We start from the raw sequence: 17579 nt of genomic DNA, 5'->3' as shown, positions 1-17579 counted from the left end.
TAGTGAGTCCACACGGTAGTGAGTCCACACGGCAATGAGTCCACACGTTAGTGAGTCCACACGGTAGTGAGTCCACACGTCAGTGAGTCCACACGGTAGTGAGTCCACACGGTAGTGAGTCCACACGTCAGTGAGTCCACACGGTAGTGAGTCCACACGGTAGTGAGTCCACACGTCAGTGAGTCCACACGGTAGTGAGTCCACACGGCAATGAGTCCACACGTTAGTGAGTCCACATGTCAGTGAGTCCACACAGTAGTGAGTCCACACATCAGTGAGTCCACACGGTAGTGAGTCCACACGTCAGTGAGTCCACACGGTAGTGAGTCCACACGGTAGTGAGTCCACACGTCAGTGAGTCCACACGGTAGTGAGTCCACACAGCAGTGAGTCCACACAGAGCTTCTGTTGGTATATCATAGTATGTCCACCAACATTGATGTTGCACTGGTACTTTGTCTCTATAGTCACATTACAGTCTTTATCCGCAACCCCAGGTGGAGCAGACCGTGCCCCAATGGTAAGTCATAGGTCTAAGGTCGCGGCCCTGCGTTCGGGAGTGGTCTGTCTATAGCAGGGAGCTGGTAGGGCTGCCGGGCAAGGGTGGGCTGTGGCTCTGGTGGCTGTGGTCCTGGCTGTGTGTAGGGCTGTAGCTCTGGCTGTGTCTCAGGGGCAGCAGGTCGTAGTGGCTGGGGATGTGGCTGTTCCTGGGGAGGTCGTACGGGTTCTGAGGGTACGTGGGAACCACCACACCGTTGCAGCCCTGGAGAACACTCACCTTGGGTTCTAAAGGGGGGATGAAGTGATGGAGGGATAGAGATAGGGGGATGTAGGGATAGAGATAGGGGGATGGGGGATATAGATAGAGATAGGGGGATGGAGGGATAGAGATAGGGGGATGGAGGGATAGAGATAGGGGATGGACGGATGGAGATGGGGGATGGAGGGATAGAGATAGGGGGATGGAGGGATAGAGATAGGGGGATGGAGGGATAGAGATAGGGGGATGGAGGGATAGAGATAGGGGGATGGAGGGATAGAGATAGGGGGATGGAGGGATAGAGATAGGGGGATGGAGGGATAGAGATAGGGGGATGGAGGGATAGAGATAGGGGGATGGAGGGATAGAGATAGGGGATGGGGATTGGGGGATAGAGATAGGGGGATGGAGGGATAGAGATAGGGGGATGGAGGGATAGAGATAGGGGGATGGAGGGATGGGGATGGAGGGATAGAGATAGGGATAGAGATAGGGGGATGGGGGATAGAGATAGGGGGATGGAGGGATAGAGATAGGGGGATGGAGGGATAGAGATAGGGGGATGGAGGGATGGAGATGGGGGATGGAGGGATAGAGATAGGGATAGAGATAGGGGGATGGGGGATAGAGATAGGGGGTGGGGGATCGAGATAGGGGATGTAGGGATAGAGATAGGGGGATGGAGGGATAGAGATGGAGGGATATAGATAGGGGGATGGAGGGATAGAGATGGAGGGATGGAGGGATAGAGATTGGGGGATAGAGATAGGGGGATGGAGGGATAGAGATAGGGGGATGGAGGGATATAGATGGGGGTGGAGGGATAGAGATAGGGGGATGGAGGGATAGAGATAGGGGGATGGGGGATATAGATAGAGATAGGGGGATGGAGGGATAGAGATCAGGGGATGGAGGGATAGTGATAGAGATAGAGATAGGGGGATGGAGGGATAGAGATAGGGGGATGGAGGGATAGAGATAGGGGGATGGAGGGATATAGATAGGGGGATGGAGGGATAGAGATAGGGGGATAGAGGGATAGAGATAGGGGGATGGAGGGATAGAGATAGGGGGATGGAGGGATAGAGATAGGGGGATGGAGGGATAGAGATAGGGTGATGGAGGGATAGAGATAGGGGGATGGAGGGATAGAGATAGGGGGATGGAGGGAGAAGAGAGAAAGAGAGGCTTTTACTTTTCTGACTAATCAAAGTGATCATTCAAACACTTCATACAAGTACCTTCCACAATAACCCCCTCAGACAGAGAGAGAGAGAGAGAGAGAGAACAGACAGACAACAGACAAAGACAACAGACTGAAACAACAGACTGAAACAACAGACATAGACAACAGACTGATACCCAGTCAGTTACACAGTCAGTTACATCTTCCTCATGAGCTCATCTTCTCCAGAACTAAGGGGATGTCGATGACCCTACATCCCCGTAACTCACCCACATCATAGACGTTCTTGCTGACGGTGTGTGTGGTGGTGGTGGTGACTATAGCAGAGGAGCAGTAGGACATCTACATAACTATATATCTATAACTCACCCAGTAGGACATCTATATATCTATAACTCACCCAGTAGGACATCTACACAACTATATATCTATAACTCACCCAGTAGGACATCTACACAACTATATATCTATAACTCACCCAGTAGGACATCTACATAACTATATATCTATAACTCACCCAGTAGGACATCTACATAACTATATATCTATAAATCACCCAGTAGGACATCTACATAACTATATATCTATAACTCACCCAGTAGGACATCTACATAACTATATATCTATAACTCACCCAGTAGGACATCTATATATCTATAACTCACCCAGTAGGACATCTACATAACTATATATCTATAACTCACCCAGTAGGACATCTACATAACTATATATCTATAACTCACCCAGTAGGACATCTATATATCTATAACTCACCCAGTAGGACATCTACATAACTAAATATCTATAACTCACCCAGTAGGACATCTATATATCTATAACTCACCCAGTAGGACATCTACATAACTATATATCTATAACTCACCCAGTAGGACATCTATATATCTATAACTCACCCAGTAGGACATCTACATAACTATAACTCACCCAGTAGGACATCTACATAACTATATATCTATAACTCACCCAGTAGGACATCTACATAACTATATATCTATAACTCACCCAGTAGGACATCTACATAACTATATATCTATAACTCACCCAGTAGGACATCTACATAACTATATATCTATAACTCACCCAGTAGGACATCTATATATCTATAACTCACCCAGTAGGACATCTATATATCTATAACTGACCCAGTAGGACATCTACATAACTATATATCTATAACTCACCCAGTAGGACATCTACATAACTATATATCTATAACTCACCCTGTAGGACATCTACATAACTATATATCTATAACTCACCCAGTAGGACATCTACATAACTATATATCTATAACTCACCCAGTAGGACATCTATATATCTATAACTCACCCAGTAGGACATCTATATATCTATAACTCACCCAGTAGGACATCTACATAACTATATATCTATAACTCACCCAGTAGGTCATCTACATAACTATATATCTATAACTCACCCAGTAGGACATCTATATATCTATAACTCACCCAGTAGGACATCTACATAACTATATATCTATAACTCACCCAGTAGGATATCTACATAACTATATATCTATAACTCACCCAGTAGGACATCTACATAACTATATATCTATAACTCACCCAGTAGGACATCTACATAACTATAACTCACCCAGTAGGACATCTACATAACTATATATCTATAACTCACCCAGTAGGACATCTATATATCTATAACTCACCCAGTAGGACATCTACATAACTATATATATATATATATATATATATATATATATATATATATATATATATATATATAACTCACCCAGTAGGACATCTACATAACTATATATCTATAACTCAGTAGGACATCTACATAACTATATATCTATAACTCACCCACATCATAGACGTTCTTGCTGACGGTGTGTGTGGCGGTGGTGGTGACTATAGCAGAGGAGCAGTAGGACATGTCGTGGTGGACAGGACTCTTCATCTCTACATAGCTGCTCTCTGTGTGTTTACAGACCACGGCCTGTGGGTCATTGATGGTGGCGTAGGGGTTCTCACTGTTCAGAGAGCAGGTGCTGGACAGGGAACCCTTCATGTAGTCTGACAAAGACAAATAACACACTGAGAAGCAGGAAGACGGGAACACTTTTTTTGTTTTACCAAGGTGAAGGTATCTGTTAGCGAATGATTCTGATATCAGCGATGACATTGACAGGCCTTTCAATGCATTCTACATATCAACATTGGGAGACGAATACAACATGAGATTATAATTCTACCCCAGGAGGTAAGATAAGTGAAACTCGTATCCGCTGACAACCTGTAGATAAACAATTAAAAACAGAGTACAGGGTAAATCACACAGGACACACAACATTCACACTATTAGTAGCATATCACAGTATAAAGCATTTACATCCAAAAGTAGTGAGTTTGTTTATGGGGTGTTGTGTTAGTTAGAGACTGGAGGAGAGGAGGAGAGGAGGAGAGGACCAGAGAGGAGTGTGTTAGGTAGAGACTGGAGGAGAGGACCAGAGAGGAGTGTGTTAGGTAGAGACTGGAGGAGAGGACCAGAGAGGACTGTGTTAGGTAGAGACTGGAGGAGAGGACCAGAGAGGACTGTGTTAGGTAGAGACTGGAGGAGAGGACCAGAGAGGACTGTGTTAGGTAGAGACTGGAGGAGAGGACCAGAGAGGACTGTGTTAGGTAGAGACTGGAGGAGAGGACCAGAGAGGACTGTGTTAGGTAGAGACTGGAGGAGAGGACCAGAGAAGACTGTGTTAGTTAGACACTGGAGGACAGGACCAGAGAGGACTGTGTTAGTTAGAGACTAGATGAGAGGACCAGAGAGGAGTGTGTGAGGCCATCAGGAGGAAGGAACACACACAGAGGAGGAGATCACAGGCGTGCCCTGTGGAGAGAGAGACACAGAGGTCAAAACACACACATCAGTTTATACACATCAGTTCATACACATCAGTTCATACACAAACCAGAGTATGTGAGCGGTGTTGAGTGGTCTGAAATCCCGCTCATTGCTTACAGAGCGGTGTTGAGTGATCTGAAATCCCGCTCATTGCTTACAGAGCGGTGTTGAGTGATCTGAAATCCCGCTCATTGCTTACAGAGCGGTGTTGAGTGGTCTGAAATCTCGCTCATTGCGGTGCAACGCTCCGGCGCTCCACGTTCTTTCCAACCGCTCTGCTAAAAACCTCACTCACAGGAAGAAGAAAACAACTAGCCGCCTAGCTACCCTCCATTCTTAAAATCACCATTTAACCAAAACCCATCTATTGTTGTGACTACCGGGACCTACCATTTAACCATCACCCATCTATTGTTGTGACTACCGGGACCTACCATTTAACCATCACCCATCTATTGTTGTGACTACCGGGACCTACCATTTAACCAACACCCATCTATTGTTGTGACTGCCTGGACCTACCATTTCACCAACACCCATCTATTGTTGTGATTACAGCTGCAAGTCTCTTAGGGTAGGTCTTTATAAGTTTGGCACATCTAGCCACTGGGATTTTTGCCCATTCTTCAAGGCAAAACTGCTCCAGCTCCTTCAAGTTGGATGGGTTCCGCTGGTGCACAGCAATCTTTAAGTCATACAACAGATTATCAATTGGATTGAGGTCTGGGCTTTGACTAGGCCATTCCAAGACATGTAAATGTTTCCCCTTAAACCACTCGAGTGTTGCTTTAGCAATATGCTTAGGGTCATTGTCCTGCTGGAAGGTGAACCTCCGTCCCAGTCTCAAATCTCTGGAAGACTGAAACAGGTTTCCCTCAAGAATGTCCCTGTATTTAGCGCCATCAGTCAGTCCTGTTTCCCAGTCCCTGCCAATGAAAAACATCCTCACAGCATGATGCTGCCACCACCATGCTTCACTGTGGGGATAGTGTTCTCGGGGTGATGAGAGGTGTTGGGTTTGCGCCAAACATAGCGTTTTCCTTGATGGCCAAAAAGCTCAATTCTAGTCTCATCTGACCAGAGTACCTTCTTCCATATGTTTTGGGAGTCTCTCACATGCCTTTTTGGCGAACACCAAACGTGTTTGCTTATTTTTTTTCTTTAAGCAATGGATTTTTTTCTGGACACCCTTCTGTAAAGCCCAGCTCTGTGGGGTGTATGGCTTAAAGTGGTCCTATGGTCAGATACTTCAATCTCTTCTGTGGAGCTTTGCAGCTCCTTCAGGGTTATCGTTGGTCTCTTTGTTGCCTCTCTGATTAATGCCCTCCTTGTCTGGTCCGTGAGTTTTGGTGGGCGGCCCTCTCTTGGCAGGTTTGTTGTGGTGCCATATTCTTTCTATTTTTTAATAATGCATTTAATGGTGCTCCATGGGATGTTCAAAGTTTCTGATATTTTCTACATCACCACACTCCCTCTCTTCTTTAGTTGTGGACACTACATCACCACACTACATCACCACACTCCCTCACTTCTTTAGTAATGGACACTACATCATCACACTCCCTCTCTTCTTTAGTTATGGACACTACATCACCACACTCATTCTCTTGCTCTTGGTTCCTCCTCATCTTTGTAAGTGATTTTGCACCTGTGTTTTATCAGTTTCTCTATGAAAATATTTAGTGAACTCCGTGACAGTAGCTAAAGCAAGGGGCTGTAGCAGCACACAAGTAGACTACAAATGCATTCTGGGCCGGGCACGTCCTGAGCTCATGAAGAGAGCGCTGCTGGAGAGGAACTGGAGCGAAACTGGAGCGGGCGAGAAGGCCGGCGTTCCAGCCTTTGGGAAACTCGCTCTGCGCTCCAGTCAAATTGGGCACCCTCCACTCCTCGCTCTGCGCTCCAGTCAAATTGGCCACCCTCCGCTCCTCGCTCCGCGCTCCAGTCAAATTGGGCACCCTCCACTCCTCGCTCTGCGCTCCAGTCAAATTGGGCACCCTCCACTCCTCGCTCTGCGCTCCAGTCAAATTGGGCACCCTCCGCTCCTCGCTCCGCGCTCCAGTCAAATTGGGCACCCTCCGCTCCTCGCTCCGCGCTCCAGTCAAATTGGGCACCCTCCTCTCCTCGCTCCGCGCTCCAGTCAAATTGGGCACCCTCCGCTCCTCGCTCCGCGCTCCAGTCAAATTGGGCACCCTCCTCTCCTCGCTCCGCGCTCCAGTCAAATTGGGCACCCTCCACTCCCTCGCTCCGCGCTCCAGTCAAATTGGGCACCCTCCGCTCCTCACTCTGTGCTCCAGTCAAATTGGGCACCCTCCACTCCTCGCTCCGCGTTCCAGTCAAATTGGGCACCCTCCTCTCCCGCTCCGCGCTCCAGTCAAATTGGGCACCCTCCGCTCCTCACTCTGTGCTCCAGTCAAATTGGGCACCCTCCACTCCTCGCTCCAGTCAAATTGGGCACCCTCCACTCCTCGCTCCGCGCTCCAGTCAAATTGGGCACCCTCCACTCCTCGCTCTGCGCTCCAGTCAAATTGGGAACCCTCCGCTCCTCGCTCCGCGCTCCAGACAAATTGGGCACCCTCCGCTCCTCGCTCCAGTCAAATTGGGCACCCTCCACTCCTCGCTCCAGTCAAATTGGGCACCCTCCGCTCCTCGCTCCAGTCAAATTGGGCACCCTCCTCTCCTCGCTCCGTGCTCCAGTCAAATTGGGCACCCTCCACTCCTCGCTCCAGTCAAATTGGGCACCCTCCACTCCTCGCTCCAGTCAAATTGGGCACCCTCCGCTCCTCGCTCCGCGCTCCAGTCAAATTGGACACCCTCCACTCCTCGCTCCAGTCAAATTGGGCACCCTCCGCTCCTCGCTCCGCGCTCCAGTCAAATTGGGCACCCTCCGCTCCTCGCTCCGCGCTCCAGTCAAATTGGGCACCCTCCGCTCCTCGCTCCGCGCTCCAGTCAAATTGGGCACCCTCCACTCCTCGCTCTGCGCTCCAGTCAAATTGGGCACCCTCCGCTCCTCGCTCCGCGCTCCAGTCAAATTGGACACCCTCCATTCCTCGCTCCAGTCAAATTGGGCACCCTCCACTCCTCGTTCCGCGCTCCAGTCAAATTGGGCACCCTCCACTCCTCGCTCTGCGCTCCAGTCAAATTGGGCACCCTCCGCTCCTCGCTCCAGTCAAATTGGGCACCCTCCATTCCTCGCTCTGCACTCCAGTCAAATTGGGCACCCTCCACTCCTCACTCTGTGCTCCAGTCAAATTGGGCACCCTCCACTCCTCGCTCCAGTCAAATTGGGCACCCTCCACTCCTCGCTCCGCGCTCCAGTCAAATTGGGCACCCTCCACTCCTCGCTCTGCGCTCCAGTCAAATTGGGAACCCTCCGCTCCTCGCTCCGCGCTCCAGACAAATTGGGCACCCTCCGCTCCTCGCTCCAGTCAAATTGGGCACCCTTCACTCCTCGCTCCAGTCAAATTGGGCACCCTCCGCTCCTCGCTCCAGTCAAATTGGGCACCCTCCTCTCCTCGCTCCGCGCTCCAGTCAAATTGGGCACCCTCCACTCCTCGCTCCAGTCAAATTGGGCACCCTCCACTCCTCGCTCCAGTCAAATTGGGCACCCTCCGCTCCTCGCTCCGCGCTCCAGTCAAATTGGGCACCCTCCGCTCCTCGCTCCGCGCTCCAGTCAAATTGGGCACCCTCCACTCCTCGCTCTGCGCTCCAGTCAAATTGGGCACCCTCCGCTCCTCGCTCCGCGCTCCAGTCAAATTGGGCACCCTCCATTCCTCGCTCCAGTCAAATTGGGCACCCTGCACTCCTCGTTCCGCGCTCCAGTCAAATTGGGCACCCTCCACTCCTCGCTCTGCGCTCCAGTCAAATTGGGAACCCTCCGCTCCTCGCTCCGCGCTCCAGTCCAATTGGGCACCCTCCGCTCCTCGCTCCAGTCAAATTGGGCACCCTCCACTCCTCGCTCTGCACTCCAGTCAAATTGGGCACCCTCCACTCCTTGCTCTGCGCTCCAGTCAAATTGGGCACCCTCCACTCCTTCCTCTGCGCTCCAGTCAAATTGGGCACCCTCCACTCCTCGCTCTGCGCTCCAGTCAAATTGGGCAACCTCCACTCCTCACTCTGCGCTCCAGTCAAATTGGGCACCCTCCGCTCCTCGCTCTGCGCTCCAGTCAAATTGGGCACCCTCCGCTCCTCGCTCTGCACTCCAGTCAAATTGGGCACCCTCCACTCCTCGTTCCGCGCTCCAGTCAAATTGGGCACCCTCCACTCCTCGCTCTGCGCTCCAGTCAAATTGGGAACGCTCCCGCTCCAGTCAAATTGGGCACCCTCCGCTCCTCGCTCCAGTCAAATTGGGCACCCTCCACTCCTCGCTCTGCGCTCCAGTCAAATTGGGCACCCTCCACTCCTCGCTCCGCGCTCCAGTCAAATTGGGCACCCTCCACTCCTCGCTCCGCGCTCCAGTCAAATTGGGCACCCTCCACTCCTCGCTCCGCGCTCCAGTCAAATTGGGCACCCTCCACTCCTCGCTCCGCGCTCCAGTCAAATTAGGCACCCTCCACTCCTCGCTCTGCGCTCCAGTCAAATTGGGCACTCTCTGCTCCTCGCTCTGCGCTCCAGTCAAATTGGGCACCCTCCACTCCTCGCTCCGCGCTCCAGTCAAATTGGGCACTCTCCGCTCCTCGCTCCGCGCTCCAGTCAAATTGGGCATCCTCCGCTCCTCGCTCTGCGCTCCAGTCAAATTGGGCACTCTCCGCTCCTCGCTCCGCGCTCCAGTCAAATTGGGCACCCTCCACTCCTCGCTCTGCGCTCCAGTCAAATTGGGCACTCTCCGCTCCTCGCTCCGCGCTCCAGTCAAATTGGGCACCCTCCATTCCTCGCTCCAGTCAAATTGGGCACCCTGCACTCCTCGTTCCGCGCTCCAGTCAAATTGGGCACCCTCCACTCCTCGCTCTGCGCTCCAGTCAAATTGGGAACCCTCCGCTCCTCGCTCCGCGCTCCAGTCCAATTGGGCACCCTCCGCTCCTCGCTCCAGTCAAATTGGGCACCCTCCACTCCTCGCTCTGCACTCCAGTCAAATTGGGCACCCTCCACTCCTTGCTCTGCGCTCCAGTCAAATTGGGCACCCTCCACTCCTTGCTCTGCGCTCCAGTCAAATTGGGCACCCTCCACTCCTCGCTCTGCGCTCCAGTCAAATTGGGCAACCTCCACTCCTCACTCTGCGCTCCAGTCAAATTGGGCACCCTCCGCTCCTCGCTCTGCGCTCCAGTCAAATTGGGCACCCTCCGCTCCTCGCTCTGCACTCCAGTCAAATTGGGCACCCTCCACTCCTCGTTCCGCGCTCCAGTCAAATTGGGCACCCTCCACTCCTCGCTCTGCGCTCCAGTCAAATTGGGAACCCTCCGCTCCTCGCTCCGCGCTCCAGTCAAATTGGGCACCCTCCGCTCCTCGCTCCAGTCAAATTGGGCACCCTCCACTCCTCGCTCTGCGCTCCAGTCAAATTGGGCACCCTCCACTCCTCGCTCCGCGCTCCAGTCAAATTGGGCACCCTCCACTCCTCGCTCCGCGCTCCAGTCAAATTGGGCACCCTCCACTCCTCGCTCCGCGCTCCAGTCAATTGGGCACCCTCCACTCCTCGCTCCGCGCTCCAGTCAAATTAGGCACCCTCCACTCCTCGCTCTGCGCTCCAGTCAAATTGGGCACTCTCTGCTCCTCGCTCTGCGCTCCAGTCAAATTGGGCACCCTCCACTCCTCGCTCCGCGCTCCAGTCAAATTGGGCACTCTCCGCTCCTCGCTCCGCGCTCCAGTCAAATTGGGCATCCTCCGCTCCTCACTCTGCGCTCCAGTCAAATTGGGCACCCTCCGCTCCTCGCTCCGCGCTCCAGTCAAATTGGGCATCCTCCGCTCCTCGCTCTGCGCTCCAGTCAAATTGGGCACCCTCCACTCCTCGCTCTGCGCTCCAGTCAAATTGGGCACCCTCCACTCCTCGCTCTGCGCTCCAGTCAAATTGGGCACCCTCCACTCCTCGCTCTGCGCTCCAGTCAAATTGGGCACCCTCCACTCCTCGCTCTGCGCTCCAGTCAAATTGGGCACCCTCCACTCCTCGCTCTGCGCTCCAGTCAAATTGGGCACCCTCCACTCCTCGCTCTGCGCTCCAGTCAAATTGGGCACCCTCCACTCCTCGCTCTGCGCTCCAGTCAAATTGGGCACCCTCCACTCCTCGCTCCGCGCTCCAGTCAAATTGGGCACTCTCCGCTCCTCGCTCCGCGCTCCAGTCAAATTGGGCATCCTCCGCTCCTCACTCTGCGCTCCAGTCAAATTGGGCACCCTCCGCTCCTCGCTCCGCGCTCCAGTCAAATTGGGCATCCTCCGCTCCTCGCTCTGCGCTCCAGTCAAATTGGGCACCCTCCACTCCTCGCTCTGCGCTCCAGTCAAATTGGGCACCCTCCACTCCTCGCTCTGCGCTCCAGTCAAATTGGGCACCCTCCACTCCTCGCTCTGCGCTCCAGTCAAATTGGGCACCCTCCACTCCTCGCTCTGCGCTCCAGTCAAATTGGGCATCCTCCGCTCCTCGCTCTGCGCTCCAGTCAAATTGGGCACCCTCCGCTCCTCACTCTGTGCTCCAGTCAAATTGGGCACCCTCCACTCCTCGCTCCAGTCAAATTGGGCACCCTCCACTCCTCGCTCCGCGCTCCAGTCAAATTGGGCACCCTCCACTCCTCGCTCTGCGCTCCAGTCAAATTGGGAACCCTCCGCTCCTCGCTCCGCGCTCCAGACAAATTGGGCACCCTCCGCTCCTCGCTCCAGTCAAATTGGGCACCCTCCACTCCTCGCTCCATTGGGCACCCTCCGCTCCTCGCTCCAGTCAAATTGGGCACCCTCCTCTCCTCGCTCCGTGCTCCAGTCAAATTGGGCACCCTCCACTCCTCGCTCCAGTCAAATTGGGCACCCTCCACTCCTCGCTCCAGTCAAATTGGGCACCCTCCGCTCCTCGCTCCGCGCTCCAGTCAAATTGGACACCCTCCACTCCTCGCTCCAGTCAAATTGGGCACCCTCCGCTCCTCGCTCCGCGCTCCAGTCAAATTGGGCACCCTCCGCTCCTCGCTCCGCGCTCCAGTCAAATTGGGCACCCTCCGCTCCTCGCTCCGCGCTCCAGTCAAATTGGGCACCCTCCACTCCTCGCTCTGCGCTCCAGTCAAATTGGGCACCCTCCGCTCCTCGCTCCGCGCTCCAGTCAAATTGGACACCCTCCATTCCTCGCTCCAGTCAAATTGGGCACCCTCCACTCCTCGTTCCGCGCTCCAGTCAAATTGGGCACCCTCCACTCCTCGCTCTGCGCTCCAGTCAAATTGGGCACCCTCCGCTCCTCGCTCCAGTCAAATTGGGCACCCTCCATTCCTCGCTCTGCACTCCAGTCAAATTGGGCACCCTCCACTCCTCACTCTGTGCTCCAGTCAAATTGGGCACCCTCCACTCCTCGCTCCAGTCAAATTGGGCACCCTCCACTCCTCGCTCCGCGCTCCAGTCAAATTGGGCACCCTCCACTCCTCGCTCTGCGCTCCAGTCAATTGGGAACCCTCCGCTCCTCGCTCCGCGCTCCAGACAAATTGGGCACCCTCCGCTCCTCGCTCCAGTCAAATTGGGCACCCTTCACTCCTCGCTCCAGTCAAATTGGGCACCCTCCGCTCCGCTCCAGTCAAATTGGGCACCCTCCTCTCCCGCTCCGCGCTCCAGTCAAATTGGGCACCCTCCACTCCTCGCTCCAGTCAAATTGGGCACCCTCCACTCCTCGCTCCAGTCAAATTGGGCACCCTCCGCTCCTCGCTCCGCGCTCCAGTCAAATTGGGCACCCTCCGCTCCTCGCTCCGCGCTCCAGTCAAATTGGGCACCCTCCACTCCTCGCTCTGCGCTCCAGTCAAATTGGGCACCCTCCGCTCCTCGCTCCGCGCTCCAGTCAAATTGGGCACCCTCCATTCCTCGCTCCAGTCAAATTGGGCACCCTGCACTCCTCGTTCCGCGCTCCAGTCAAATTGGGCACCCTCCACTCCTCGCTCTGCGCTCCAGTCAAATTGGGAACCCTCCGCTCCTCGCTCCGCGCTCCAGTCCAATTGGGCACCCTCCGCTCCTCGCTCCAGTCAAATTGGGCACCCTCCACTCCTCGCTCTGCACTCCAGTCAAATTGGGCACCCTCCACTCCTTGCTCTGCGCTCCAGTCAAATTGGGCACCCTCCACTCCTTCCTCTGCGCTCCAGTCAAATTGGGCACCCTCCACTCCTCGCTCTGCGCTCCAGTCAAATTGGGCAACCTCCACTCCTCACTCTGCGCTCCAGTCAAATTGGGCACCCTCCGCTCCTCGCTCTGCGCTCCAGTCAAATTGGGCACCCTCCGCTCCTCGCTCTGCACTCCAGTCAAATTGGGCACCCTCCACTCCTCGTTCCGCGCTCCAGTCAAATTGGGCACCCTCCACTCCTCGCTCTGCGCTCCAGTCAAATTGGGAACCCTCCGCTCCTCGCTCCGCGCTCCAGTCAAATTGGGCACCCTCCGCTCCTCGCTCCAGTCAAATTGGGCACCCTCCACTCCTCGCTCTGCGCTCCAGTCAAATTGGGCACCCTCCACTCCTCGCTCCGCGCTCCAGTCTGGGCACCCTCCACTCCTCGCTCCGCGCTCCAGTCAAATTGGGCACCCTCCACTCCTCGCTCCGCGCTCCAGTCAAATTGGGCACCCTCCACTCCTCGCTCCGCGCTCCAGTCAAATTAGGCACCCTCCACTCCTCGCTCTGCGCTCCAGTCAAGTGGGCACTCTCTGCTCCTCGCTCTGCGCTCAGTCAAATTGGGCACCCTCCACTCCTCGCTCCGCGCTCCAGTCAAATTGGGCACTCTCCGCTCCTCGCTCCGCGCTCCAGTCAAATTGGGCATCCTCCGCTCCTCGCTCTGCGCTCCAGTCAAATTGGGCACTCTCCGCTCCTCGCTCCGCGCTCCAGTCAAATTGGGCACCCTCCACTCCTCGCTCTGCGCTCCAGTCAAATTGGGCACTCTCCGCTCCTCGCTCCGCGCTCCAGTCAAATTGGGCACCCTCCATTCCTCGCTCCAGTCAAATTGGGCACCCTGCACTCCTCGTTCCGCGCTCCAGTCAAATTGGGCACCCTCCACTCCTCGCTCTGCGCTCCAGTGTTGGGAACCCTCCGCTCCTCGCTCCGCGCTCCAGTCCAATTGGGCACCCTCCGCTCCTCGCTCCAGTCAAATTGGGCACCCTCCACTCCTCGCTCTGCACTCCAGTCAAATTGGGCACCCTCCACTCCTTGCTCTGCGCTCCAGTCAAATTGGGCACCCTCCACTCCTTGCTCTGCGCTCCAGTCAAATTGGGCACCCTCCACTCCTCGCTCTGCGCTCCAGTCAAATTGGGCAACCTCCACTCCTCACTCTGCGCTCCAGTCAAATTGGGCACCCTCCGCTCCTCGCTCTGCGCTCCAGTCAAATTGGGCACCCTCCGCTCCTCGCTCTGCACTCCAGTCAAATTGGGCACCCTCCACTCCTCGTTCCGCGCTCCAGTCAAATTGGGCACCCTCCACTCCTCGCTCTGCGCTCCAGTCAAATTGGGAACCCTCCGCTCCTCGCTCCGCGCTCCAGTCAAATTGGGCACCCTCCGCTCCTCGCTCCAGTCAAATTGGGCACCTCCACAGCTCTGCGCTCCAGTCAAATTGGGCACCCTCCACTCCTCGCTCCGCGCTCCAGTCAAATTGGGCACCCTCCACTCCTCGCTCCGCGCTCCAGTCAAATTGGGCACCCTCCACTCCTCGCTCCGCGCTCCAGTCAAATTGGGCACCCTCCACTCCTCGCTCCGCGCTCCAGTCAAATTAGGCACCCTCCACTCCTCGCTCTGCGCTCCAGTCAAATTGGGCACTCTCTGCTCCTCGCTCTGCGCTCCAGTCAAATTGGGCACCCTCCACTCCTCGCTCCGCGCTCCAGTCAAATTGGGCACTCTCCGCTCCTCGCTCCGCGCTCCAGTCAAATTGGGCATCCTCCGCTCCTCACTCTGCGCTCCAGTCAAATTGGGCACCCTCCGCTCCTCGCTCCGCGCTCCAGTCAAATTGGGCATCCTCCGCTCCTCGCTCTGCGCTCCAGTCAAATTGGGCACCCTCCACTCCCTCGCTCTGCGCTCCAGTCAAATTGGGCACCCTCCACTCCTCGCTCTGCGCTCCAGTCAAATTGGGCACCCTCCACTCCTCGCTCTGCGCTCCAGTCAAATTGGGCACCCTCCACTCCTCGCTCTGCGCTCCAGTCAAATTGGGCACCCTCCACTCCTCGCTCTGCGCTCCAGTCAAATTGGGCACCCTCCACTCCTCGCTCTGCGCTCCAGTCAAATTGGGCACCCTCCACTCCTCGCTCTGCGCTCCAGTCAAATTGGGCACCCTCCACTCCTCGCTCCGCGCTCCAGTCAAATTGGGCACTCTCCGCTCCTCGGCGCTCCAGTCAAATTGGGCATCCTCCGCTCCTCACTCTGCGCTCCAGTCAAATTGGGCACCCTCCGCTCCTCGCTCCGCGCTCCAGTCAAATTGGGCATCCTCCGCTCCTCGCTCTGCGCTCCAGTCAAATTGGGCACCCTCCACTCCTCGCTCTGCGCTCCAGTCAAATTGGGCACCCTCCACTCCTCGCTCTGCGCTCCAGTCAAATTGGGCACCCTCCACTCCTCGCTCTGCGCTCCAGTCAAATTGGGCACCCTCCACTCCTCGCTCCGCGCTCCAGTCAAATTGGGCACCCTCCACTCCTCGCTCTGCGCTCCAGTCAAATTGGGCACCCTCCACTCCTCGCTCTGCGCTCCAGTCAAATTGGGCACCCTCCACTCCTCGCTCTGCGCTCCAGTCAAATTGGGCACCCTCCACTCCTCACTCTGCGCTCCAGTCAAATTGGGCACCCTCCACTCCTCACTCTGCGCTCCAGTCAAATTGGGCACCCTCCGCTCCTCGCTCCGCGCTCCAGTCAAATTGGGCATCCTCCGCTCCTCGCTCTGCGCTCCAGTCAAATTGGGCATCCTCCGCTCCTCGCTCCACTCACATACTCTGACACAAACACACACACAGCACACATGCAGCCACACACTACAGTGCAGGAAAGTCTTTGGGAAACACAGACCAACCAGTCTGTTATATGAGATGGTCTTCTTCATAGGGACATAGTGGAGTCTCATACTCTACCTCTGTGGTACTGTTCATGGTAGGAGCTGTAGCGTCTGTCTACACGGTACACACCTACAGAGATGTTAAAGGGACAGATTAAGAGTCTGTCTACACGGTACACACCTACAGAGATGTTAAAGGGACAGATTAAGAGTCTGTCTACACGGTACGCACCTACAGAGATGTTAAAGGGACAGATTAAGAGTCTGTCTACACGGTACACACCTACAGAGATGTTAAAGGGACAGATTAAGAGTCTGTCTACACGGTACGCACCTACAGAGATGTTAAAGGGACAGATTAAGAGTCTGTCTACACGGTACGCACCTACAGAGATGTTAAAGGGACAGATTAAGAGTCTGTCTACACGGTACACACCTACAGAGATGTTAAAGGGACAGATTAAGAGTCTGTCTACACGGTACACACCTACAGAGATGTTAAAGGGACAGATTAAGAGTCTGTCTACACGGTACACACCTACAGAGATGTTAAAGGGACAGATTAAGAGTCTGTCTACACGGTACACACCTACAGAGATGGTGTTCCTAATGTTTTGAACAGTCAGTGTATCTATACAGCAGGTGTTCCTAATGTTTTGAACAGTCAGTGTATATGCCCATCTATACAGCAGGTGTTCCTAATGTTTTGAACAGTCAGTGTATATGCCCATCTATACAGTAGGTGTTCCTAATATTTTGAACAGTCAGTGTATCTATACAGCAGGTGTTCCTAATGTTATGAACGGTCAGTGTATCTATACAGCAGGTGTTCCTAATATTTTGAACAGTCAATGTATCTATACAGCAGGTGTTCCTAATGTTATGAACGGTCAGTATATCTATACAGCAGGTGTTCCTAATATTTTGAACAGTCAGTGTATCTATACAGCAGGTGTTCCTAATGTTATGAACGGTCAGTGTATCTATACAGCAGGTGTTCCTAATATTTTGAACAGTCAGTGTATCTATACAGCAGGTGTTCCTAATATTTTGAACAGTCAGTGTATCTGTACAGCAGGTGTTCCTAATGTTATGAACGGTCAGTGTATCTATACAGCAGGTGTTCCTAATATTTTGAACAGTCAGTGTATCTATACAGCAGGTGTTCCTAATATTTTGAACAGTCAGTGTATCTATACAGCAGGTGTTCCTAATGTTATGAACGGTCAGTGTATCTATACAGCAGGTGTTCCTAATATTTTGAACGGTCGGTGTATCTATACAGCAGGTGTTTCTAATGTTTTGAACGGTCAGTGTATATGGCCATCTATTCAGCAGGTGTTCCTAAAGTTTTGTTAACTTCTTGGTGACAGGGGGCAGTATTTTCACATCCGGATGAAATGCATTCTCAAATTCAACTGCCTGCTACTCATTCCCAGAAGATAAGATATTCATATTATTAGTAGATTTGGATATGAAACATTCTGAAGTTTCTAAAACTGTTTGAATCATGTCTGTGAGTATAACAGAACTTATTTAGCAGGCAAAACCCTGAGGACAAAACATTCAGATTTTTTGATGTTGTTGAGGTCACTTTCTTTTCAATGGGTTTTCATTGGG

The 17579-nt window shown here is 53.8% G+C and overlaps 1 protein-coding gene across 1 annotated transcript in view; it reads right to left on the bottom strand.

The window, feature by feature from the left end:
- Positions 1-434: 434 nt before the first annotated feature.
- Positions 435-17579, bottom strand: part of LOC124023138 (multiple epidermal growth factor-like domains protein 10) — a gene marked incomplete at its 5' end in the record, with an annotated part of 55316 nt that continues 38171 nt past the window's right edge. The window contains 3 exons of the mRNA XM_046337668.1: positions 435-786; positions 3812-4024; positions 16036-16089. Of these exons, the coding sequence (XP_046193624.1) occupies positions 569-786; positions 3812-4024; positions 16036-16089 (485 nt within the window). The remainder of the gene's footprint in view (positions 787-3811; positions 4025-16035; positions 16090-17579) is intronic.

Source organism: Oncorhynchus gorbuscha, unplaced genomic scaffold (assembly GCF_021184085.1).
Source record: "Oncorhynchus gorbuscha isolate QuinsamMale2020 ecotype Even-year unplaced genomic scaffold, OgorEven_v1.0 Un_scaffold_1501, whole genome shotgun sequence".
NCBI lineage: Eukaryota > Metazoa > Chordata > Actinopteri > Salmoniformes > Salmonidae > Oncorhynchus > Oncorhynchus gorbuscha.
This window is presented reverse-complemented; position numbering and strand designations above follow the sequence as displayed.